We start from the raw sequence: 27285 nt of genomic DNA on the forward strand, positions 1-27285 counted from the left end.
TAGGGCTCGAAGTGAAGAGCTGAAGGTACTCCTCCATGACCTTAGCCCAGGTATTGTGTGTCTCCAGGAAACTAAGCTTGGAAGCACACAGTATAATCATGGGTTAAATTACACCATATATAATTCTCCGCCACCAACCGGAGGTAGAGCTAAGGGAGGTGCAGCAATTATTGCGTATAAGTCGTTGCAACACTCCTTGCTATCAATTAATACTCATCTCCAAGCTGTAGCAGTAACTTTCATTTTAGACAAGCAAATCACAGTTTGTTCCATCTATCTTCCTCCTGATTTGGATTTCACTTACACTGATATTCATTTACTGATCAATCAGTTTCCTACTCCTTTCCTCCTCCTTGGTGATTTTAATGCTCACAACCCCATGTGGGGTGGGAACACGACAGATGCCAAAGGTAGGATGTTGGAGGATATTATGGATGATCATATCACTATTCTCAATAATGGAGCTATGACTTACCATAACATATCTACTCCAATACTTATTCGGCCATCGATCTGAGCTTTTGCTCATCTCGTGTTCACACTGATTATGAATGGTCAGTAAATGAATATCCAAATGGGAGTGACCACTTCCCAATTTATACAAAAACAGTTAAGAATCAGCCCTCTGAGTCACCTCCCAAATGGAAGGTAGATGAAGCAGACGAAGAAATTTAGTGAGTCTGTTCTCATGGACAAAAATGTAAAATCATTTCCATCCATCTCGGAGGCATATAATTACTTCAGTGACACCACCACCAACAGTGCAATTGCCTTTGTTCCAACAACAAATGGGAAGCCCTCTAGACCAGCAGTTCCTTGGTGGAACAAAACCTGCAGTAGTATGAGAATGATCACTAGCAAATGCTACTAAGTATAAGAGGAGTGGAACTGCCCAAGCCAAAGTTATTTACCAACGTGCTGTGGCCAAGCAAAATTAATATTTTTAAAAAGCAAAAAGCGAGTCATGGATGTACTACATTAATGGCATTAGCTCAAAAACACCATCGAAAATGATTTGGAAGGAAATTAAAAACTAAATGGCAAGTTTGTCCCTGAACCTCTGCCTACCCTTAAGATAAATGGTGATCTAATCACCCAATCAGAGAGGGTCGCAGAAAAATTAGGAGAACATATCTCGAGAATATCTAGTAGTGAGAACTATTCTCTAGAATCCCAAGACATTATAAATGCCCAGGTTCCTCTCGATTTAAGTGAAAATAATTTCGGACCATATAATGCAAAATTTACACTGCAGGAACTCAAAGATGCGTTGCAGAATACCAAACCATCAGTCCCTGGTGAAGATGAAATAGTCTATGAAATGCTCAAACATCTCCCAGAAAAGTCAAAGAAATTTCTTTTAGATATAATAAACGAAATCTTGGAAACTGGTAGTATTCCTAAGAGCTGGAAATTATCATTAATCCTCCCTATGAAGAAACCAAACAAGGATCCTGCTTTACCCAGCAGCTACAGACCAATAGCTCTCACCAGTTGTGTTTGTAAGCTGATGGAAAAGATTAACACCAGACTTGTATGGCACTTAGAAACAAATAAATTGCTTTCTCCATTCCAGTTTGGCTTTAGGAAAACTAGATCTACTTTAGATCCCTTGCTCAGGCTCTCAAACCAATCAAACCAAGTACAACAAGGTTTTGCTAAACAGAGCCAAACAATATGAGTTTTCTTTGATTTGGAAAAGGCATATGACACCGCATGGCGTTATGGTATTATAAAAAAAAGTTGTATAAGATGGGCATTGAAGGAAAAATGATCAGATTTATAAATTCGTTATCAGAAAGATATATAAAGGTAAGAGTTGGGAATCATGTATCAAGACCTTTCTTACAAGAAGAGGGAGTTCCTCAGGGTAGTGTCCTTAGTGTCACCCTCTTTGCTATTGCCATTAATGGAGTATTAGAAAAGATATCATCACCAGTAAAAGGCTCTTTGTAGATGATTTGGCTCTGTACTGTACAGGATATGATGCAGCATCTACTAGCAGGTTCTTGCAAAGAGCCATCGATAAAGTAAGCAAGTGGTCTAATGTGCAAGGGTTTCGATTTTCCGAATCTAAGACTGCCGCTGTTCGGTTCTGCAGACGCCGAACTAAGGAAACCATTCCAACTCCTACTTTAAATGGAATTATTTTACCTTATTCTACTGAAGTAAAATTTTTAGGAATGGTGTTTGATGAAAAGCTCACTTGGAATAATCATATTGACCAGTTAAAAGTGAAAGTGAAGGGATCACTAAATGTTTTAAAAAGTATCTCATTTTAATTGGGGTACTAATAAGAAATCGTTGTTAAGGCTTTATAATGCAGTATGTTTATCTAAGTTAAACTATGGCTGCCAAGTATACCCATCTGCTTCAAAGGCTAAGCTTAAGGAATTGGACGCTGTGCATAATGTGGGGCTAAGGATCTGCACAGGAGCTTTTAGAAATTCACCCATTGAAAGTATTTATGTAGACTCCTACCAGTTACCACTAGACTTGAAGAGGCATGAGCTAGGTCGGGACAGTGTGACTCAAGTCTTTTTGGATCTAGATCTTCAATGCCATTTCAAATCAGACAGCTGGGTGAACTGGAGGATGAAAGTATAAAAACGCAGAAGATCCTACAAGTGAAACATCCCGCTATCCCTCCATGGTTTATTCCAGCAATAGATGTCTGCATTAAAGGGACAAAGAAGAAAGATCGTCCGGAAGAAGTAGTAAGATACAAGTTTTTGGAGCATGATGAGAGACATAAATGACAGGAAAATCTATACTGAAGGATCAAAATCGGATGAAGGGGTAGGATGTGCAGTAGTGTGTGAGGGGGAATCATATATAAAAAAGCTATCAAGACTCCTCATCCATATTCACTGCTGAAGCAACAGCCATGGTTGATGCTTTAAATCTTGCATCTGATAAAAAATTTAAATCCACAGTAGTATGTAGTGACTCAAGGAGTGTTTTAGAAGCCCTAAAGAGGCTTAACCCTATCCATCCCTTGATTCAAAAGGCTCACGAGTGGCTTTTTTTTTATCTTTCTGTTCGCCACAAATCAGTGAAGTTTTGTTGGATTCCTGGGCACACTGGTCTAGAAGGGAACGTACTGGCTGATAGTAAAACAAAGGATACTGCAGGATGTGATTTTTTAACTAATAAGGTGCCGCATTTGGATATGCGTCCAGTTATCAGAGGATACATTCGCACAAGTTGGCAGTAGAGATGGACTTCCCACATTTTATCCACAAATTGAAAGTACAGAAACATCAGAAAAAGTACTGATTTTTGGAGTTCGGGTTTTAATCGTGACAGAAGATTTGAGATCTTCCTAACACGGCTTAGGATTGGCCATACCCGCTTCACTCATAGCTATGTTTTAGAGGGAGCCAGTGCCCCAGTTTGTGCTCACTGTGGTGGTGAGCTATCCGTTGAGCACATGCTGGTGCACTGTCCTAAATTTAATCGCGTTAGGGAAAAGTACTTACTAACCGGGAAGACTATTTTAGAAATTTTAAATGATGACGTTGAGGTCGATAACCTTATGGGTTATCTGAAAGAATCTGGTTGCTTTAATGAGATATGATTTCCGTATATTTATTAAGGATTTTAGTATATGACTAAGTCTATATTCTGAATGTAAAAGTTTAATATATACTTATTTTTTCTTGGTTCTATCAAATATTCTTCATTTCTTACGTTCATATATTTAACACTGAATTTTACTAGTATATCACCATTCACCTATTCATTATCAATCATACAACACTGATTTATGCATTTCACCTTCAATACGGCACTGAATAATCCTGATGGGTTCCGGCGCTTGGTCTTCAAGGCCTCAATTTCATAATAAATCAGTCAATATACTGAGAAACAATGTCATCATTGCCTCTTCAACATAGAGAAAAATATTATTGTACCTTCAACATACTGAGAAAACATCATTAACGTCTCTTCAACTTCCTGAGAAACAATATCATTGCCTAAAATTTCCTGAGAAACAATATGATTAATGTCTCTTCAACTCTGAGGAACAATACCATTATTGTCTCTTCAACTTCCTGAGAAACAATACCATTATTCTCTCTTCAACTTCCTGAGAAACAATACCATTATTGTCACTAACTTTCTGAGAAACAATACCATTATTGTCTCTTCGATATACTAAAAACAATATCAATATTGTCTCTTCGATATACTAACAAAATTTCAAGTCCCTTGGACGAAGGAAACAGGTCGAAAATTGAGTTACAAAATTTGACCCTAACAGACAGACAGACAGAAACAGAATTCAAGTTAAATAAATGCATGTAACAATGAAATTATTGTCTCTTTGATATACTAAAAACAATACCATTATTGTCTCTTCGATATGCTAAAAACAATACCATTATTGCCTCTTCGATATGCTAAAAACAATATCATTATTGTCTCTTCGATATACTAAAAACAATACCATTATTGTCTCTTCGATACGTTAAAAAACAATACCATTATTGTCTTCGATATACTAAAAACTAAACCATTATTGTCTTCGATACACTAAAAACACCATTATTGTCTCTTCGACATAACTAAAAACAATATTATTGTTGTCTCTTCGATATACTAAAAACAATACCCTTCTTGTCTCTTCGATATACTAAAAACAATATTATTGTCTCTTCGATATACAAAAAACAATACCATTATTGTCTCTTCATATACTAAAAACAATACCATTATTGTCTCTGATAAAATAAAAACAATACCATTATTGCCTCTTCTTTATGCTAAAAACAATACCATTATTGTCTCTTCGATATACTAAAAACAAAAACATGTACTAAAAACAATACCATTATTGTCTCTTCGATACACTAAAAAACAATACCATTATTGTCTTCGATATACTAAAACTATACCATTACTGTCTTCCAAACTAAAAACTATACCATTATTGTCTCTTCGATACACTAAAAACACCATTATTGTCTCTTCGACATAACTAAAAGCAATATTATTGTTGTCTCTTCGATATACTAAAAACAATACCCTTCTTGTCTCTTCGATATGCTAAAAACATTATTATTGTCTTCAACATACTAAAAACAATATTGTCTCTTCGATATACTAAAAACAATACCATATTGTCTCTTCGATATACTAAAAAATAACATTATTGTGTCTTCGATATACTAAAAACAATACCATTATTGTCTCTCGATATATTAAAAACAATTATTGTCTCTTCCATATACTAAAACAACCATTGTCGTCTCTTCAGTATACTGGGAATCTATTCAAAATTTTATGAAAATCATTAAAATCCTGCTGAAATAACAAACGAAACCTGGAATTATATTCCTTTTTGTACCATACAAAACACCATGACGTTAACCCAAAAACAAACATTGCATCAAATAAAAAAAACATTATACTAGTCTCTCATAAACCACCAAATGGTGGAATTTTGTCTCTTCGATATACTAAAAACAATATCATTATTGTCTCTTCGATGTACTAAAAACAATACCATTATTGTCTCTTCGATACACTAAAAACAATACCATTATTGTCTTCGATATACTAAAAACTATACCATTACTGTCTTCCATACACTAAAAACTATACCATTATTGTCTCTTCGATACACTAAAAACACCATTATTGTCTCTTCGACATAACTAAAAGCAATATTATTGTTGTCTCTTCGATATACTAAAAACAATACCCTTCTTGTCTCTTCGATATGCTAAAAACATTATTATTGTCTCTTCAACATACTAAAAACAATATTGTCTCTTCGATATACTAAAAACAATACCATATTGTCTCTTCGATATACTAAAAAAATAACATTATTGTGTCTTCGATATACTAAAAACAATACCATTATTGTCTCTGCGATATATTAAAAACAATTATTGTCTCTTCCATATACTAAAAACAACCATTGTCGTCTCTTCAGTATACTGGGAATCTATTCAAAATTTTATGAAAATCATTACGAATTTTTTTTTTATCCTGCTACGAAATATGCAAACGAAACCTGGAATTATATTCCTTTTGAGCCACGCTGTACCATACAAAACACCATGACGTTAACCCAAAAACAAACATTGCATCAAATAAAAAAAAACATTATATTTGCATAGTCTCTCATAAACCACCAAATGGTGGAATTTTATGAGCAACTCTGTGCCCCCTAGCTCATATACTCGAACCCGCCCCCTCCTCTCGTCACCCTTCTGTCCCATATACTTATAGAAAGCAAAATTGATGTTGAGGCTTATCGCAAGTCAAGGACTACCTATATAGTAAGCAAAATGTTTTATATATATATAAATAAATTTCAATCCTTGTACGTGGCGAAATGATCAAGAAAATATCCAGTTTCATTCTACGCTCTACACACTGGGCTTCCTTATATAAAACACACTTATTTTGTACGTAGGGCCCATCGAGTGAATAAACAATGACCCAAGTCACTGTGACCCCTATTACGCGCACGCGCACAGTCAGTCCAAGACAACGTCAGCTTTGCTTTCAAAGAAATCGAACGCATCAAAATGGCTTACCCCAAATCTTAATGGGTAACGTCCCGTCCGGAGGCAAGTAATCAACTATAATGGCGAGGAATTACTGAAAGTGTTCTGAGTAAAACAGCATGCACTACGTAGGTACTTTAAGAGTTATGCTGCGTGTGGGGCGGGCGGATTTTGAAACACGAACGGTGAAGCGCTGTCCATTTAAATTTCGTTCTCAAGCCGACGAATAGTACCACCAAGTTTGATAAGGGTTCATCATACCCCTTTTATTTTTTATCGGATTAATGAAAATTGTATACTTATGGATACTTGTGATTAATATGTACAGCCTAGACTTCATTTTGTATTATTACAGTTTCGGTCAAATTCGGATATCTAATATTTTTTACTTGCTATCATATATTTTTGTCATGATTCAATGAAATACTTACTCGCATCTTCCGCAAATTAAGAGTTACGGAGATATTTGCCGATGAATATTGTGCCTTGTTGTTATCGCAAGGATGCGTTTATGCTGCCATGTCAGTTTTTTTTCTGCTGATGCGTTTTTGTTTTTTTGTCAATGTATTGTGGGTAAAATGCCTAATCGTCTTTTGTTTTTCGTTATGAATTATAAGTACGGTACAAATGCTGAAACCTGATTGGTTGCTTTGTTTCAAGAATATCCAATTAACTGCGATTTTGGAATAAGCCGGCTTTCTACAAAAAAGTGCGTGTTGACTGCCATGGATTCCGTCGTGCACGTCTGCAGTGGGTGTTTTGTCTTACTTTGAGGCTATTGGTCGTTTCCATGGACATTACAATGGAACTCCACAGGTCGTGAATACCTTTCTTCGTGAACATTTAGTATACCATCTATTTAAGGTAAGTGAAGTGGTTAAAAAGGGTAACATTGCAGTTTCGGCCGTGAATTTCACCGAAACTGTAACTAGACGTTAGTAAAATTTCGTTCCCTGTAACCCCTGCAAGCGCGCGCAGCGCAATATTTCCGCTTGCCAGAACATACGAGCTTGCAACAATCATTTTAAAATGTGCATAAGCCGCGCAGCGGCGTTGCACCACCAAACTGAGAGCGGTACCCATGGCGGCCATGTATCTCTAAATCTAATCATTTGCGGTAGAAATAAAGGTCAGATTCGTTGAAAGTACACTATTTAAGCCAGGAAAATGTAATTTTATATAGGAAATGTGAATTTGACCGAAACTGTAAATTTACCTTAATTTCTACTGGTTATTATATATATATATATATATATATATATATATATATATATATATATATATATATATATATATATATATATGTGTGTGTGTGTGTGTGTGTGTGTTGTGTGTTTGTGTGTATAACTGAATCACGAAAATATGGGACGTGATAAATAAATAAAGATAAAATCCACAAAGGAATGAGAAACACTGGAGTGCTGCAAGGCTAACGAAAGGACGACAGACAGTCGAAAGGCCTGGCAGCTCTCCAGTGTTTCCCTTTCCTTCGTGGATTATATAATTATATATATATATATATATATATATATATATATATATATATATATAGGCTAAGGCTAATACTAATGTTTTAATTACATTTTTACTATCCTTACACAAAACAAAAGTTTATGATAGTAATGTTTTAAATTACATTTCCATTTTCCTTGCAGAAATTAAGAAAATTTATATACAAAACAGTGATAACTATACTCTACTTGGATCAAGAAAAGTGGGTTTAAAATAGATTCTTTTCTAACGAACCCTAGACCTACTGCATAAACTGTGCCACTAAATCTATGCGGAAATGCTGTGTAAGCAACATAGTTAGGTTTCTTACCTTCATAAACTCATGCTGTAAAACTTGAATAATTGCTTAACATATCTCCGAGATTATATTCCCCAGGGGCTGCGCAGAAATATGAGTTAAGAACTTATCTTCACATGAACGACCTGTGGCGAGGAAGCGAAGTGGGGTTAACCACCTCTCGGGCGGTGATATTGGTCGACACATACAAGAGTGCATTTTTTTTATAAGGGGGGAAACCAAACATAATTCCATGTTTTAGGTTTGTTCGTCCATTTTCAGGTAACTGAACCAGTCACCAGGTTCAAGTTTCGATTAATTAAGTGGACAACCGTGAGATAATTCATTTCGCTTTTTCACTGAGCGGAGCGACCGCGTCCGCACACTACTATAATTTAGGTTTCGGCAGACTGAAATAAGTCTGGCTAATGTATCGTCTATGGGGCGCTTAACACTCCAATAAGCATTTTCTTTTCGAAACTTCACGTTGACCGTGAGACCCCAGCTGTTCAGCTGCCTCTCCACCGCTCCCTCCGGATGGGCCTAGCCGATGTCCCTATGCATTTGTGCAACCTAGGGAGTTCAAAGCGGGATAAATGCAATTGCAGTATTGCAAGTAAGTAGATCGATGAGATTGGAGCAACTACCAATCCAATATGGAATTACCTAACGACACCCAGACCTGTAATTCGGTGATAGGTCGTTAACCTTCCTACCTGAGAGAAACTGCCCGCTCGCTGTTCCTACTTTTAATGCAAACAGTGAGGAGAAACTGCTATATTGATCGAGAGGCTTTGTTTGAAGTTTTTTAACTTTTGCCAGTAATGCAGTTTTATTGATATAAGTGTGGATTTTTAATGGACAACCATTTAATCACGCCACTGTGAATCTTTTAGCAATATAACGCAACTGTTCGAAGCAAAGATTCGCTCTGCAGTAACCTGACTTCATCTTCTCTGTAATTTGTTGTCTTTAAGGTTATCTCAGATTACTGTCGCCATAGCCATCTTCTTGTTGCCATTTGTTGTTAACTGCATATTTTCGGGCTTGCTTGCTCATTCATTAAAGCAATTACATTTATATTTATTACATACATATGCGTGTGTATGTACACCTTATATAACTGTTATATAAATGATACGCACATTTATCCGTTTTAACCTTCAACACCTTCCTGTCTTCAGGCTTTGTTTAGGCTCATTTTGAACTGCATGTTACAGTTGAAAGAGAAACGAGAAACATGAAAATCACACGTGAATTTCAATGGCACTGTTGCAAGGTATAAGACATACAGTGTATTATTTGTTTGCGAGTGAACCATGAACATCTTGTTCACAAGCAAGTGAATAATAATGAAATAACACATGAGCACAACTTACAAGTCTACGCACACACACAGACTTATAACATGTATTTTGAAGACAAGGCTGAATTAAACTGGATAAACCTACGCATGAACCTTTTCTAAAGTGAGACACTCAAGTGATGTTACCAAGACAGAAGAAAGTGAAACTTTATTTACTTACACTCCAGTGGTATGAAACAGTATGAAAAAGAAAAGTATTTTCCGTCAATACTGTACACAGCAGCAAGCCAAGCAATCGGTGATTTTCTTATGATGGAAAGCATTTTAACTGTTTGAAGGATAGACCAATCTCAACAGAATTAATGATGTGTTTTCATGAATGAGTTTACGATTACTCAAAGTTTTTTGGAACGGCTAAGAAGGTGCTTCATTATGCTTGGACACTAGTACTATCACTTGATGTTTCTCTCTCTCTCTCTCTCTCTCTCTCTCTCTCTCTCTCTCTCTCTAACCTGGAAAGAATACAATTTATTAGCCACACTCACTGACGTATGGAAACGACCTATACTGCACACAGCCCATAGAAGCGGCGGGTCTCCTCAATATCGCCTGCCTTTCCATTTTCAAAAGCAATATAGAACTGGATACCGCCGTAATTGTTGGGCTGATTTTCGCCTCACAGAAGGCTCGTGTGAACTAGTTTTCCATCCATGTTATACCAAGTATACATATCTGCAGCCGGGGGGCGTTTCATTCCTAACAAGACGTCATCGACCACAACTGCATGAAGAAGCACCATAACGAAGGTCATGTCCGGAGGCAGGTACAAGCGGCCGCCCATGTTTTCGGAAACGGTTTTCTGTTGTGTCCAGGAACCAACGGAATTCGTCAGTTTGATGCTCTTGTCATTGCGTCTGCTGACGTAGTAGGTGGACAGCGAGGGCGGGGCTGCTTCCGTGGTGACGAGCCAGGTGAGAGTGGGCTGCAGGAAGCTGCATTCTTTGGTGCTTGTGTCCCATGTGAAAGCCCAGCACTGGCATGTGGAGCTGCACTTGGAGGCGTACCTGAAGAAGGGATTATTCTTCAACAGGAAGTAAAGGTAAGATCTTACTGAGCTATTTGAGACAAATTATGGCATTGGACAAAACTGTAGGCGGTCGACTCAATGCGAAATGCACGACAGGAGAAAACGATTTTCGAATTATGGGGGATCATCCTTAAACATTTCACGGAGAAGAGTGCTGAGGACATATCGGTAAATGGAATATTGCATCATCTGTTTTCATCTATCATTTCCAGGAACAAAAAAAAAAAAAATCGGTTTTACCGTGTCAAACGGTCGAGGTTAGATTTCGTATAGGGACCGTTAATCTTCATTTCTCCCTTGTATAGCTGGACGTACAAGTGGTCTTGGTTGTCGGCTAGGCCTAAAACACATCCTGTTAGCAAACACATCACTACCAATGTCCAGAATTCCGGTGACTTCTCGCACAAGTGACCTGGATAATAATAATAATAATATATAATAATAATGATATCCTTAATTATCTTTTAGGTATCTTTGGTGGTTACAGAAATAAGGTCAAGAATGCTAAATACGAAAAGTGAAAACGGCAAATCTCAATAATAATAATAATAATAATAATAATAATAACAGATTCTGCAGATAATACTTAATAATTGCAAAAATAGAGAATAAGTATACACAGCAAATAAGGCCACTCCTGTGCTGTGTGAAGGAAGATAACGTCATTTATGAAACAGACGCCTCATTATCCCATCTCTCTCACATTTTAGATCTTCTCTGCGTGTACGTCAGAGGCTGTTGCGATGCCCTCAAGATAATGTTGAAAAATCAATAGATATTCTTGCTACTGAATACACCCAGTGCTGTGAAATGATATCGAATGCAGCATTGCTGTGTGTAACAGGGTTGGCTTCGTTCTTCGTCTGACTTTGAAGTCTGTCACCACAGATGATGTTTGTGATGTAAGCTGAAAGCGTTCCATAACTCTCTAACAGTGTTTGTCAAAGAAATTCGTAAATCTCAAAATGGGTCGCCAAAGATGAGTGATGGCTGAAATGTGTTTGTCGAAGGGTCGCCAGAGCAACTACAAAATTATAGTTCAGGAGTAAATTTGCAACCTCATGTCCCTTCTGTTACAATTTCTGGCGAAAATTACGGGAAATATACTGTCGGAATTTGAGCCATGAGCATTAAAATTTTACGAAAGAAAAATCAAATAAAACAATGCCATGTTTCACATTCCTGTCCTTTAAGATTTGTAGAATTCTTGGAATCTTAAACATTTGGTGATACTTGCTGCTGAAACACACACACAAAAGAGATACTTTAACTTTCAGAGATACTCTCTTTACCAATTTCCGTTTACTTTTTTTTTTTTACCTTAACTCCCGTACCAGTCAACTCTGAACTGCTTTAAGTACCACTGAGTCAATGATGCTGACCTCAAATAAGTCAATTTTTATCAAAGTGCACTTTGGCAGCTTAATTCTGTTGACTTGAATTACTGTTTATCAATGCATACAAGTATTTAATTCTTAAGTAACACTTTTTTACTCAGCGTAAATGCGTATTATCGTCTCTTTGTTTACCATTTTTTCGTGTAGTAATTTTTCATGATTTGTAAGTTATCCCCTGTGACACAATATCTGTGTAGGACGGGAGCTTCCATGGAAGCTAAAACCTATTTTGTACCTCATCTGGGGTCTCTCCACTGTTGTCACATTGCTGTGCTCTCAGTTATCAGTTTTCTAGATCTTTGGAAATCATTAAACCGTTAAGCTTGCAAAACTAGAGCAACACTTTACAGAACTGGGTCGAACTGGATTGTAGAAAATCCTGCAAAAACTCACTCACTACGTTGTAAAACCAATTTATGCAGTGTTACTCTTTCTCGGGATAGTATTTTTGTTTTCGTCTTGCAATCGGCGTTATGTGAGATAGGAATTGTGTTGAATGTCTTTGCTTTCGTAATTTTAGCAAAATCTTTTCGTCTGAGGCCTACATACAAACGAGAATCCTAGACCTATATATGTAGAGTCCTAAGCGCAGTCAGGGTATCCACTTTGATCTTTCAGAACCATTTACAGATTCGATTGCGGTTTGTGTCCTCAGCGGCAGAAAACAAAGGACTGATTAGCCTCTGCAGTTTTTTATACATAAATGTAACACAACGGGGTCTTGGTTCCCTCTTGACAACATCAACAGAACAAATAATGATTTTGAGGACGTATAATACGACACGATGAGCTTGAAGCCCAAGACGAAACCACACAGGGCAAACACTTAGCTTTTGAATTTTGTATGACTGCTAGACCCTGACCTCTGAATTCAATGACATTTTCCGTCACCAAAATCGCTGAAAATAATTGTTAGTGATACTTTATGGCTTCATCGAAGAAAGGTTGGCGAAGAGAAGATTTTAATGCCAACTGCATTCTACCAATGGGTTCGCGTGTCACACCACCACTATCCGTGAATTAACTGGCCGAGCCTAAAGCCGTTAAACAGTAGGGTGATTTTATAGATACTCGCGTTCTACAGTGCTGCCTGTGGCAACAAGTCAAAACAGAACGCCGACTTTAAATAAAGTTTTTTTTTTTTTAACTCTAAACATCGCTTTCTCGCCGCTAAGAAGTAGAATAAGCAGAAGAAAGAGTGGGAGAAGTTATGAGGCTTACGTGAAGGTAACATTCAGTAGTTCTGTTCTTGTATATAAAAAAATGTATAACATTTTTCTTGATACAAATTTCCATATTCAACTTTAGTATACTGTTCTTTTGTACCAGGATTTTTTTTGTAAATAATGGAAGCAGACAATTATCTCTTTAATGATCTTTATTCATGGTGGTTTGTTCTTCTTTTTTATTATATATATGTTTGTTCTAATTATATTTTCTTGAGACTGCCTATGATAGGTTGTGTTATTAGTAATAATTATGTAAATATATTAAATTTATCTTTGGGAGACAAAATACCTATCATATGAGGCCTCAGTTGTTTAATTGTTTAAGCACAATAACTGCTCGTAGATCTATACCACAGACGGCAGCAGCATAGACGTCGGTTACGAGCAGCAGACAAAGGGCAGTTGGCTATTGTCTTCAGGCTACCACTTCCTCTCTGGATTATATTTGAGTGCCCATGTTAAGCCGGATTGTTTAACAAATGGAATTGAGAGTTTATACAGTTCCTTGTCGACATCTTATGGCTATGTATGTAAAGGTCCATATCAGCGCATGCCTCTGCATGGGAAGTCAGCCACATACTTCGTAACATCTCTGCTATTACCAGACATCGTTACGTCTTCCTCGTCAACAGTATCATCAGTCAGCAGATTAATGGGAATGGTGCATAATTTGAGGTATGTCTCCCAAAGAATTAGATACAGTTTTTGCAGGGATTAAAATTAGCATTAAAGAATATTTCGTTTGCCTAATAATTATTTAATTCGAAATCGATTCTTTTTCCCGTGTTTACGACCTATCATAGTTTGTCCTAGAAATCTGTGGTTTAAAGTGGATGTTATTCCGTAATTTGTGAAGGTGTTCTTTAAGTTCAGTGAATTTCATTCTTCGGTGTTCGTAATGTTTTTCCTTGCTTACGTGATTTAAGTTTTGTGGGTACGGAGAAAATTAATATCCTTTTTGGGACTATTGAATGATTCTGTTAATAGAAAAGTGTTTTATTTCATAAGTATTTCCTTGTCCTGATGTTTAATTTCATTTGCGAATATCAGTTATTTGCTTTAACACTGTAATGCTGCCCTTCATAGTTACGTAGATTATTTATTTTATATTTGGTAACTTCAGATAACTGGGGCTGGATAAAACATCGAAGGTTCGCATTAGGCATGTGTATCACCTTTCGTTCGTCACTCATCGTACGGAGGTTGCCCATTCATCATAACCCAGCCAACAATGCCTGACTGTGTCTTATTGTAAATAAAGTATGAAGTTTTTTTCATGCATTTTTATAATCATTTAAATGGCTGAGTTATACAAATTGAGTCTTGGATAAAGTTTTTGTCCAGTTCTCATCATTTTGTTTGTTCATCCTACCCAAATCGTATGGTGATTAATCTTTTATTATCCTGTGTTTACCTTTCATCGAAGTCATACAACCATTCTAAAGCTGATGATGGGGTGAAGCCTGATGAACACGAGGCTGCAGCCTCCATGATCGTCCTCCCAAAACACACGTATCCTCAGGCAGCCCAGAATTGTTTTCGTCAGATACTAGAATGACAAGTTGTTCAGTGGCAATCGGTTAGAGTGAGAATTGCCTTTTTTAATCTATTTGCTTACGGTCCAATAAGAGAGTATCTGAAAAATTTTCTCTAGTACCATTACTTACCACAGCGACTAAAGAGGTGGCATGATTGCCGCCTTTTGGATGGAAATGAAAAGCGAGATATCCCACAAAGCATATAGATCTATATCGCAATTTTTTTTAAGAACTTGTACTGTGTCAATTGTTATTTTTAGGAGGTGGTGTCTTTATCGTAATATCTGTTTGCGCACGCTATGGGCTAATGTAAACAGATACTACGATGTGTAGGCTACATAGTGGGTAAAATACAGAAAAGTACCAGTATCAGTCCGCAGGATTCACTTCTGCACGAAAATCAAAATGACTTCTCTCTCTTTAAATCAAAGATGAATCCCTGCTCTTGCTGGACTTTCTTGAATGCTGCCCAGGAATCAGTAGGTAATATTTTCTCAATACTGTTTACGATCAGAATATGACCATAAGAGTGTTGTCTGTCATATTGCTACTATAGTTCTGTTTCTCTTCGCGTCAGGACTGGTTAAATACTACTACTACTACTATTATTATTATTATTATTATTATTAATCAGAAGATGAACCCTATTTATATGGAACAAACCAACGGGGGGGCGGCGGGGGAATTGACTTGAAATTCAGGCTTCCTAAGAATTTAGGGTTCATTTGAAAGAATAACGGAAAAGGTAAATTAACAAATTGATAAATAAATAGATAAAAATGTCACTTATAAAATACAAGGAGAATTGCTGCAGGGTAGTAATGCATTGCAATATCGCTTGAACTTTTGAGGTTCCAGTTGCGGAAAACTTTTTAACTTTTGTATAATTTTTCTATCTTGCAATGATGTATAAAACTTCGAATCAACATTATGGGTTGCAATCTTTAGTTTTTTTCCTAAATAACTCTTTTCTAATTCTAATTTTTTTTATAATTCTGATTTCTAATTTTTTGTAATTCTAATAGTTTTTTTCTGAGTCTCATTTTTTTTTTTCTATTTCTAATTTTTTTCTAATTCTAACTTATAAATTTTATCATTCTAATTTCTATTTTTTCTAATTCTAATTTCTAGTTTTTTCTAATTTTTTCCTGAATCTGATTTATAATTCTGTCTCATTTTAATTTATAATTTTTTCCTAATTCTAATATCTAATTTTTTTCTCATTCTAATTTATCATTTTTTTCTCATTCTAATTTCCTAATTTTTTAATTCTAATGTTTCTAATTTTAATTCCTAATTTTTTCCTAAATCTAATTTCAATTTTTTCTAATTTCTAATTTTAATTTAAATTTTTTCCTCATTCTAAATTTCTAATTTTTTTCTAATTGTAATTTCTGTTTTTTCCTAAATCTAATTTCTAAATTTTTCTAATTCTAATTTCTATTTTTCCTAATTGTACTTTCTATCTTTTTATAACTCTAATTTCTATTTTTTCTCATTCTAATTTCTAATTTTTTTCTCAGTCTAATTTGTAATTTTTAAAAAATTCTAATTTCAAAATTTTCTAATTCAATCTCTAATTCCTTTCTAATTATAATTAATAATTATTTCCTAATTCTAATTTCTGATTTTTTCTATTTCTAATTTTTTTCTAATTAAGCCATTCTTGGAGGCGCGTCTTTGGAGTTTCGAATGCTATTTTTTTTTTTATATCTTACAACTAAGGAAAAATAAAATAATACGGTTAGCAAATGTAGTCATTTATTTACTTTTTTTTTGTCAATGTGCGCCAGACAGTCGCCACAAACCGACCATGAATTAGTTATTTGCATTGTTCGTTCACTTTCAAGTGAAAGCTTGACATTTCTAATCAAACAAAAGAAAAGCAATGAGCTATGCGCGTACGGCATGAAGTCTGAAAGTGATGTTGGGTTCTCATAAAAATAGCCTTGACTCTACGCAGCCGGGGGAGAAGACTTTAAATGCCCCCAAGAGAGGAGAGGACTTCAATACCCCCAAAAGAGGGGAGGACTTCAATACCCCCATGAGAGGAGAGGACTTCAATACCCCCAACAGAGGAGAGGACTTAAATGCCCCCAAAAGAAGAGAGGACTTCAATACCTCCATGAGAAGAGAGGGCTTCAATACCCCCAAGAGAGGAGAGGACTTCAATACACACAAGAGGGGAGAGGACTTCATTAGCCCATGAGAGGAGAGGGCTTCAATGTCCCAAGAGGGGAGAGGACTTCAGTACACACAACAGGGGAGAGGACTTCATTACCCCCATGAGAGGAGAGGGCTTCAATGTCCCCAAGAGAGGAGAGGACTTCAATACACACAAGAGAGGAGAGGACTTCATTATCCCCATGAGAGGAGAGGGCTTCAATGTCCCAAGAGAGGAGAGAACTTCAATACACACAAGAGAGGAGAGGACTTCATTACCCCCATGAGAGGAGAGGACTTCAATGTCCCAAGGGAGGAGAGGACTTCAATACACACAAGAGGGGGGAGGACTTCAATACCCCCATAAGAGGAGAGGGCTTCAATGTCCCCAAGAGAGGAGAGGATTTCAATACACACAAGAGGGGAGAGGACTTCAATACCCTCAAGAGAGGAGAGGAATTCAATACCTCCAAGACAGGAGAGAACTTTGATACCCCCTTGAGAGGAGAGGACTTCAATACCCCCATGAGAGGAGAGGACTTCAGTGCCTCCAGGAGAGGAGAGGACTTCAATACACACAAGAGGGGAGAGGACTTCAATACCCCCATAAGAGGAGAGGGCTTCAATGTCCCCAAGAGAGGAGAGGATTTCAATACACACAAGAGGGGAGAGGACTTCAATACCCCCATAAGAGGAGAGGGCTTCAATGTCCCCAAGAGAGGAGAGGATTTCAATACCTCCAAGACAGGAGAGAACTTTGATACCCCCTTGAGAGGAGAGGAATTCAATACCCCCATGAGAGGAGAGGACTTCAGTGCCTCCAGGAGAGGAGAGGACTTCAGTACACACAAGAGAGGAGAGGACTTCATTACCCCCGCTTATACAAAATTAAATGAGAAGAAAGTCATACAAATCAAGACTCACTGATCGTGTTACAAGATATAAAAATAACAGAAAAACTGGCCTTTATAAAATATATATAAAAAAAATTCTCCGAGGGTCCTAAAATATCGAATAGAATTAGTGAAATGTCATGGAAGGTTACTGAAAATAGCATTCTTTATATCCTTATTCTACTGAATTTTACTACATTATATATATATATATATATATATATATATATATATATATATATATATATATATATATATATATATATATATATATATATATATATATATATATATGCGTGTGTGTCTGTGTGTGTGTGTGTGTGTATAATGCTCACATTGTGAGAAATTCTTCTCACAACAATTTTTTTTCTGATGTTTTTGTGTATTGACTCGTTTCACTGCGATCTATCTCTTACTGTAGAGTTATTAGGATCGTCTGTCTCATAAAAAATAATTGATTTGATTTTTCGTTGTGAATTGGCGTCTGTCAGGTAATCGACCGACAAGAACTGTTACTGTATTTTTAATCCGTATTCATGTGAAATCCAAATATATTCGCATGCTTATGTATTTTGTAGAAATACTTACGTCTCTATTGCGTGCCATGATAAGGGTGAAAGAGCCACATCTGATTCGAGAATAACACTAACATTATTTTGCCTCATTTTTACTGTGATTCTAGCATGAAGTGTAGAGCACTGTTTTAGTTATAATAATTCGTTTATCCTTATATATGTGAAGTTGCTCTTGGTGAATGTATTGCACAACGTATAGTAGTAGTTGACGGTGTTACAGATCTTGTTTGTACCTCTCGCCAGAGAAGCCATTAATCGAGGTCAGGAGTCAGGGAAAGGGGAAAGGAAGGGTAGATGTTTACCCTCTGATCGTCCTCTGCACGCCCCTCTGTGGGCGTGTATGAGTATGTGCGTGCACTGTATTGGCGTGACGTCGCCCAAAATTGTACACTGTCACACACTACCAATTAATTCACCACATTTAACCAATATGTTGAAATTGCGCACTGTTATATTTGGAATTTATTCTTGATAACGAACTTGAGAATTATATTAAAGTTTTTTATGTTCACGTAAACTTTGTATTCGTGGTTATTGTATAACTTGTCTCTTTTTCTCCAATAAAACACAAATGCAGAACGAAACGTACAGCTTCTTGGCTCCACTTTTGAGTAGACCTGGTATCTAGTGTCGTGTAGTGATGTGTGGATTTAGAAAGGGTGATTACCTTTGTTCCTTGAACTTTGTTGTAACTTGGTTCATTTGAGGGCCATTCAGTTATAATTCCCTTTTGAGTAATTCATTTCATTTGTCTCTCGTGTAATTACTCTTTGATATGTTTAACCTTTAGTTATCAAACTAATTTTAACTTTAAATTCAACAAATGCGTTTCAATATCCCACCATTTTATTCCATTTTCCTGTATTTCAGTTTTTAAGAATGCTGAATATAATTTGATTTGATTAACTTGTATTGTGTTCATACTTTAAGGTTACGCAAGTAACTTGTAGAAACGCGGTAACATACTGTATAGCGGTCCTCTAAGGTCTGAAAATCAACCCGTGGGTATTCGCAAGATTTTGAGAGAGAGAGAGAGAGAGAGGCGCGTACCTCTCGTCGTATCTCGCAGCAACTTATGATCTGATTCATGTCTATTGGGACTGCTCAGTAATTGTGGTACTGATCATTAATGATACTAGTATGTTATCTTCGTTAGCAATGAAATGGGTTGAGAGATATCTCCCCGTAATTTAGAAACCGCAAAGGGAGCCTTGTGGTGTTGTTACAGGCTTTTAGTGGTTTTTTGACCAAGTAACAACATTAAGCATGCAGTCCACTTTGTCCATACAATCAATTTTTTCGCCACACATACTTCCGATTGCTAAGAGAGTTTTCCCTATTATTTAAGATGAGATATGAGTTATTATGGCATTTAACAGTCAATAATCACCAGTATGCTAAATAATTCCTACAGTTAAGCAAAATTTTAACTATAGACTCAGAATAGCCTACAGTGCAACGAAAATACTGTACTGTATTACGCATAATCTTAACTGTGCAGAAGCTTCAGGGTAGTGTGCATCAAAAATACTGTATAATGCATAATCTTAACGGGCACTGAGGCTTCAGAATACGATGCATCGAAAACACTGTATTACGCAGAATTCCAGAACATTTCATCATCCTGTCACTGGTATTGCATCAGTTACTGATGATCCGTTTTCTATAACGACATATTCTCCCCTTTCCCTACTTTGCCAATATCTCAAAAAATGGCATGTTAAATATGCCACTTTGATTACGGAAATATTAGGTTATAAATATATGTAAAATCTATGTGGTTATTCTAAAGTGATCTGTTTAAATCTAGAATCTTCTACATAGGGAAGCGGCGATATATAAACGTTCGGAAGGCGAAGCCGGAGCCGGCATTCCGAACGAACAGCTGATACTACACAAACAAGTCGAAGTCGTCTGTACTGAGCTTGCTATATCTACGTACCCTGGGTATTATCTTCGGAAGTCTGGTAATATTCGTCATGTTACGTAATTTTTATGGCTCGTGAAGTCTTCGTTAGGGTTCGGCGAATTGATATTTAGTGATTTAAGTTGGTGACATAGGGTTTATTTAAATTGCCTAGGCATAACCAGATTGCCGTGCCGCTTAGACTTGCCTCCATGATTTCTGAACTACCGTACGGTTCCTTTTATGTTCGAAATGTCGATGGTAGATATGAGAGACATCAGACAGGCCATTGTGGTGATGCAGAATATGTTGAAAACCAAGTAGACCTATGCAATACCTAGGCCTGGGTTAGGCTACCTAGACTAGGCCTAGGCCTATGTACAACGTTGGAGAACCAGAATGGCCGCTGATGATTCGTTAGGTAGACCGTAGATCTCTCCCCCCCCCCCACCAATAATTCTCCATCCATAAGACAGATAGACGAGGCTCTGAACTCATATGATTAATTTTTCCAGTAAATTTAGTAAGCCTACCGCATTCAGCCTAGTACCAGCTCCTTGGGAATCGTTGCCGCCACAAACTCCGCGCCAGTGTAGGCCTATTGTTGCTACATGTATTACTGATGGTTTTGTCTCATGTTCATGTACCAAATTGTCACCAAATTCAATATTTTAATTTATATTAAATTATTGAATTTTCATTGTTTAATTTTGATGTAAATTATAGCACCGTCTAGCATTTTAATTTATGTTCTATTTAGCGTAAATTTTCGAATTCACATCTATTTTATGATGCCCTTTTAACATTTAAATCTATATTCACATTAATGTAAATTATATATGGAATTCATGTCCACTTTATGTGGGCTGTTTTGAGATGGGAAATGATAAAACTTCCCAAGACAGTTTTTATGACAAGGAATTTCATGAACCAACAGGTAGGAAAACAGGTTTTAGTCTGTAGGCTGATACATTTCTTATTAATATTTATGACTTTTATCAAACATCAGATCAGCAAATTGTTTTTTTTAAATAAAACATTTAAAGTATGTAAGGTGAATAGAGCAAAAATATTGTATTTCTGAAAAATATGATTTGAGAACTTAGAAATATATCTACAGACCTGTATCTTCATATTTCAAAGTGAGAGTCTTATCTCTGCATTCTTCCACATAGGCTACGTTTTGTAAATTCTTCACACTCTGCCAACACTCATGGGCATGAACTTTAGAACATAAAAAAACCTGTAAGTCGTAATAACAGCAATAATTTGCAGTAGATTTTAGGATACGTTTTGTATTAAGCCCATTAAGGAGACTGAAGAAAAAGGCAAAAAACTCTGATATCAAGAACTTATATTAAATTGAAGGAATATCAGTTTTCCTTCCCTAAGCCCATGTGACAAGCCTACTCAAAGATTTACTGGAAACTAGCATAGGCCTTATGTTTCCTACTTCACTGCTGTGCCTAATGAACTAGGGCTAGGTAAAATTGTATTTTTGACCAAGGCCAATATTGCTTTGGACAGTGAAATGTGGTATTTTCAATGGTTTTAATGGATATGGAAGATTTTTATAATAGCCTAAAGTTCATCAGAAATTAGCCATTTTACCATTATGAACTCTCCAAGTGTGAGGAAATCCTGAGCGAAAATCAACTTCATATACTACAAGGCTGATAAAATTATGAGGTCATATCTAAAATCATTTGAAAACTACATTTCACTCTTCAATAGTAGAGGACTAGCTTACATTAAGAAATGGGTCATTAATAGATAATAGTTGTGCTACATTAAGATATGCATGATGTCACGTTGAAAATTCCAGAGGGCTAAGCCCCCAAGCCAGGTCAGGAGGATAAAGGAAGGTTAGGTTAGGGTATATCTTTGTTAAGCTATGCCTTTTGATTAGTTTTTAGCAAGTTGCAACCTGCAGAAATGAGCCCAACTTTGTACCTTTACGGGAAATGGAGTTTCTTAGGTGATGGATACAGGAACAATGGAAATACAGCACTACACACAGCCTAACCTAACTTTTTAAGATCTGAGGGCAGACAGAAAAAGTGTGGACAGGAGAAAGTGCGGGCAGACAGACAAGCCGGCACAATGGTATGATCTAAAATGCATTAACCACAAGATAAGCAGTTGAATATATACATGGTCCATATCCTTCATCAGGGCTGATCACAAAATCTACAGTTTTACAGCGGTCCTTTCATTTTAGTTTTCAGTAAAAGAGAACTATTGTGTTGGCTATGTCTGTCTGTCCTCAGATCTTAAAAACTACTGAGGCAAGAGGGCTGCAAATTGGTATGTTGATCATCCACCCTCCAATCATAGGAACATACCAAATTGCAACGCTCTAGCCTCTGTAGTTTTTATTTTATTTAAGTTTAAGGTTAGCCACCAGGCTGTGGTTAAAGTTTCATGGGTCACGACTCCTACAGCATTATACCGAGATCACCGAAGGATATTTTCTGTGGCCTTGATTGTACGCTGTAGTGGCTGTGCAGAAAATTCCATTGTGCCAAAGAAACTTGGGCACATTTTTTACTTGTTTTGAGTAGGTTATAGTTTTGCCAGCTAGGACCGATTTTGCGTCCATTTCATTGATTTAATTTATACAGTATAGCTATTTGCTGGGTGGGTATCGAGAATTTTTCTTTTTTTCTGAGCAGACACCAGTCTTTGGCTGCAAGATACTCCTGCTCAAGATAACAAAAGGATGTCAGAAAATTTTGCTTTGCCACCACCTTAAGGGATAACAGCTTTCACACTCTAGGTGCGGTGAAGTAATTTAGCAGGGGACGCTGCATTGTAAGTGAAGACTGGTTAACAGTATGTTAGTCAAGGCAAGGAAAGGATATTTCACCGTGCTTGGGGTTAGGAAACATTAATCTGGAGAGCAGCCAGCCAGATTAAGACACATCATCCCATGTGAGGTTCAGTTAAAGAGACTTGAAAATGGCAATGTTAGGCTGGTCAGCTGAATGTGCAGTTTCTTGGAACATCATCTCCATGAGTGTAAAACATTCATCAATTTAGTCATTGTCGTTGCTGTTGAATGAATTTGATCTGCTGCTTAACCTGACTTTAGTGTTAGCACTTATAGATATTTAGATAGCTTCTTGATTGGTCTAACAGTAGGGATTGAGTATTGGGTGCATTGGTCAGGACTCTTGGGTTCTTCATCTCCGAATGCTATCCAAATTGTCTTTACCAGGCATTTGTACAGGTATCAGTATTCATGGTGTTTTTTTCATTGCTTATTTGTTCCCTGTTAACCACATGGCTGTACAGTATATGCATTTTGGAAGAGGAAATTAGATGTGTACAGTATTTGTTTGAGTATAAGTGGTGTAGTAAGTAATGACACATGCAGAAAAGCTCAGGAGCCTATCCATTTTCATTTAAATAGAAGTTCAGATCTGGAGAGCAATTGTTAGGATTTTCAATTTTTATTCTTCATAGAGACTTAATTTTTATTGTGCACAATTTGTTTTCATTCCAGATCCATTGAGTTGTTCATAGTTACAAGTTATGTAGAATTAAAAACATCTTGGCAGTGAACAATTTACTATCATCAACAGAGAATTAATATGAAAGGCAGTACATAGGGTATTTACATATGCAAACCATATGACAATTGACGTGAGTTGACCATGCGTTGCCTAGTAAGTTTAGTCAGCTGTTGAACCCTGGCTGGTTCAAAATTGCCCAGATAAATAAAACTACTTTACAGTAAACCCCCCGTATTTGCGGTGGATGCATACCCCGCCCCCTCCCCTGCAAATAGCTAAAATCCGCAAATATTTAAAACACCTCTAAAAACACTTAGAACTGCCTATTTTGATAGTTTAAACACAAGAAAGACCCTCTAAAAATGCTTATACTTGAGTATTTTAATAGTGTTTTATCACAAAAAGTGTATTTAGTTATGAAAATATGAAAATACAGTAATTAGTGAATATTTCTTAGTGAAAAATACCGCGAATAGGCAGATTTTCCGCAAATAATGGGTAGGTACGTTCCACAGCGAAATCCACGAATGCATGAGTCCGCGAATTGTGAGAACATGAATACGGGGGGTTTACTGTACACTAAAACTTTGATATACTATATTGTATTTTTCAAATGACTAGACCCTTACTCTTTCAACTACAAACTAAAGATAAACAGTCATTTCACCCGAATATAAAAATTAAAAAGAAAATTACAAGGTGCACACAAAAACAGAAATACTGTAGAGTTTGTAGCAGGTGATATGGTTGTCTCTATGCCGTAGAGATTTTTTTGCCATCTATTGACCATATTCTTGTTTATGGCTAATAGTGGCTCAGAACTTTTCTGTTTGCAACACTATTAAGGCAGTTGAAAAGTAATTGATTTGTATTGATGAAAGATTATTTTGATGTTTTTTGTTAGGTTTGATGAGATAACTGACATTGTTTTAAGATTTCTAATTAAAAAACTACCATTACAAGGTTTTCCTATCATTTACAAGCATGCTGTAATTTTAATTTAGACCATAATTATTTTAAAGAAATTTGTCCTACTCTGCGAAGTCAAACATGTAGTGTTAAATACATTTTCAAGGTTATATCATTGACTAGTTACTAGCAACTTAAGCCCAGGCAGTCAGAATGACAAAAATTTAAATGTTGTCCTTATAGGCTACCTCACTATCCAGGATTGAGGAATGTTTATTTTGCAAAAGTCTCAGAAAACAAAATCTCTTTTCAACCTGTTGTTTGGTTAAAGTTAACAAGTTTTAAATTATTTCAGAATTTCATTTGCCAGCAAAAATGTCAGCAACACGCATAGCGCGACACTTAGGAGGTGTTCGTAGGATTCTGCACCTAAATAAACATGGGGGTGGTAGACCTGTAATTTGCGTCCTGATGAAGCCATCTTCAAGCCAGGTGCGACACTTTTACCGGGGAGGATTTGGACGAGATAGTCCATTCACACAGATGGAAGAGTTTATGAAAGATATGGAAAAGAAATTCAGGAGAGACATGGACAGTTTGTTCAGAGATGTAAGTAGTCTTTATATTTGCCTTTTAAATTCACAGAATTCACAGCCATTGTCCATATAGATGGTTTTTCTCTGTGCTACCACCTAGATGATTTAAATTCATTACTTATATAGGATTATATTTTGCTTATTATGTTCCACTGAATGTACACATTTGGTCAAATAATGGATTTGCTGTCTTTGGGAAGTATAACTTGCCACTATGAGCAGCTCTTTCTCCCCTGTTTTATCATGTCTTGTATTAAAGACAATTCATTCATAGTCGATGGAGTGAAGGTTATTAAATACTGGACAATGAATGAAGATGAAATAGCAGACATGTAGAAGTTTACATAGACTATGAAAGCAACCAGTGTAAATAAAAAGTTGAGGTAATGGTGGTTTTACAACCTCTCATGAGTATCAGCATCAGTAAAATCGCCAAGAAGAGCATTTCAGTTTTGCAGTACTGCAAAGTGAATAAGGACCCTGTGGTACCACCTGTGATGTCTTGTACCTTGACAGAATATGCTTACCAGTGCTCTGCAGAGCGAACAGCATGCATTATCTTTATGGGCAGCCAAAATATGTGATTGCAGAAGTTGGCCAGACAGGATATCTATCTAACAGTGATCTCCATTACATTCACTATTGTCTGGGGAATGGACTACAATGGAAATTTTATGTAATGTTAATGAGAATGAGAGATGGGTTTGAGGAAAAAGTTCGCTTCACCTAAATTAAACTCGAGTAATTTCAGCAAGAGTTCTTCCCAAGAGATTTTCCTCTTTTTGGAACAGTGGCAGAGGACTGATTAGGCATACTAAAAAAAAAAAAAAAAGAATGCCCCATGTAATGAATATTGAGACTTACATTATGTTATGTCATTTCATTTTTTCTAAAGAAGTTTGCAAGTATCTTTTTACTGGTTAAGGCTTCAGTCACTAACAGTGCACCAAAAGAATATGAAGGCTGAAGTGAAATGAGATTACTGATTGACTTTACAGTCTTAGCAAAGAATAAGGTAAAGCAACGTGAAGAAGAGAAGTTAGACCAAGGAGCAAACGTAAGCCACAGAAGTACCACTAACTATAGGTATGAAAGTGATCCTCAGAACTAGAGTACTGTAAAGACCAAGGTGAAGGAATAAATAAATCTCAGGACTTGGGTTCCATAGGCTTGTGATCGGGAATTTTATTGCAAAGGGTGTATGTTGTCTTTTGAATGACAGATTTTTTTTTATTACTGTTTGCAGCATCATCGTAGTTGAGTCTTTTTCATTAAAATAATGTGCGTATTAGTGACTTATTTTTTAATTTTTATGTGCCACTAAGTTATGGAACTTTATAAAACTGTACTGTATTACCATTTTAGTTGTAAGTGTGAAAACCACTTCATGAGAGGAGAAATTGATGATTTTTTCATTCAGAATATCCCCTCTAAACCTCCTTCCCCATTCCTCCTGTAAAACAAACTGGCAAGGAAATATTTTCAAGTAGGAAAATTTTCTGCACCCTTCTTGAATCTCTTTATCCCATATCTCAGGTCAGTAGGGTATAATTTGTTGATTTAGAAATATGTATCCCATGTATAAGGTCAGTGGCGCTCAATCTGATTTAGAAGTATCCCATGTCTAAGGTCAGTGGAACTCAATCTGTTGAATTAGAAGTATGTATCCTATACCTAAGGTCAGTGTATTGGTTGAGAACCATATATTCCATGTTGAAGGTCAGTGGAGTTCAGTATGTTAATTAAAAAGTATTGTAATCCTTTGAAGCTCTGGTTTCTTTATATATAACATTTTTTACAAGACTCCAGAATAGAGCACTGAAATTTTTGTATTGTAAGTAATAGAAGTGAT

At 36.4% G+C, this 27285-nt stretch overlaps 2 protein-coding genes and 1 long non-coding RNA gene across 4 annotated transcripts in view; 2 read left to right on the forward strand and 1 right to left on the reverse strand.

The window, feature by feature from the left end:
- The window catches only part of LOC136826444 (uncharacterized), a 30506-nt gene extending 21007 nt beyond the window's left edge, over positions 1 to 9499 (reverse strand). The window contains exon 1 of the long non-coding RNA XR_010849606.1: positions 8350 to 9499. This is a non-coding gene — a long non-coding RNA (uncharacterized lncRNA). The remainder of the gene's footprint in view (positions 1 to 8349) is intronic.
- Positions 1 to 27285, forward strand: part of LOC136826700 (heat shock protein Hsp-16.1/Hsp-16.11-like) — an 80056-nt gene that overhangs the window by 49054 nt on the left and 3717 nt on the right. Inside the window, exons 1-2 of one of the 2 annotated variants that reach the window (XM_067084088.1) lie at positions 20170 to 20471; positions 25193 to 25446. In XM_067084088.1, the coding sequence (XP_066940189.1) occupies positions 25213 to 25446 (234 nt within the window). In that variant the 5' untranslated portion in view covers positions 20170 to 20471; positions 25193 to 25212. Of the gene's footprint in view, positions 1 to 20169; positions 20472 to 25192; positions 25447 to 27285 lie in introns of those variants that run through there. The other variant, XM_067084089.1, reaches the window with a different exon arrangement.
- On the forward strand, positions 17259 to 17963 carry LOC136827042 (eukaryotic translation initiation factor 3 subunit A-like). Its single transcript, XM_067084791.1, has one exon. It carries the CDS (start codon positions 17259 to 17261, stop codon positions 17961 to 17963), a length of 705 nt encoding a protein of 234 aa, XP_066940892.1.

This window comes from Macrobrachium rosenbergii, chromosome 41 (assembly GCF_040412425.1).
Source record: "Macrobrachium rosenbergii isolate ZJJX-2024 chromosome 41, ASM4041242v1, whole genome shotgun sequence".
NCBI classification, from domain to species: Eukaryota; Metazoa; Arthropoda; class Malacostraca; order Decapoda; family Palaemonidae; genus Macrobrachium; species Macrobrachium rosenbergii.

Excerpts from the sequence above, each read along its gene's own strand:
- LOC136827042 (XM_067084791.1), top strand. The coding sequence starts at position 17,259 with ATGTCCCAAGAGAGGAGAGAACTTCAATACACACAAGAGAGGAGAGGA.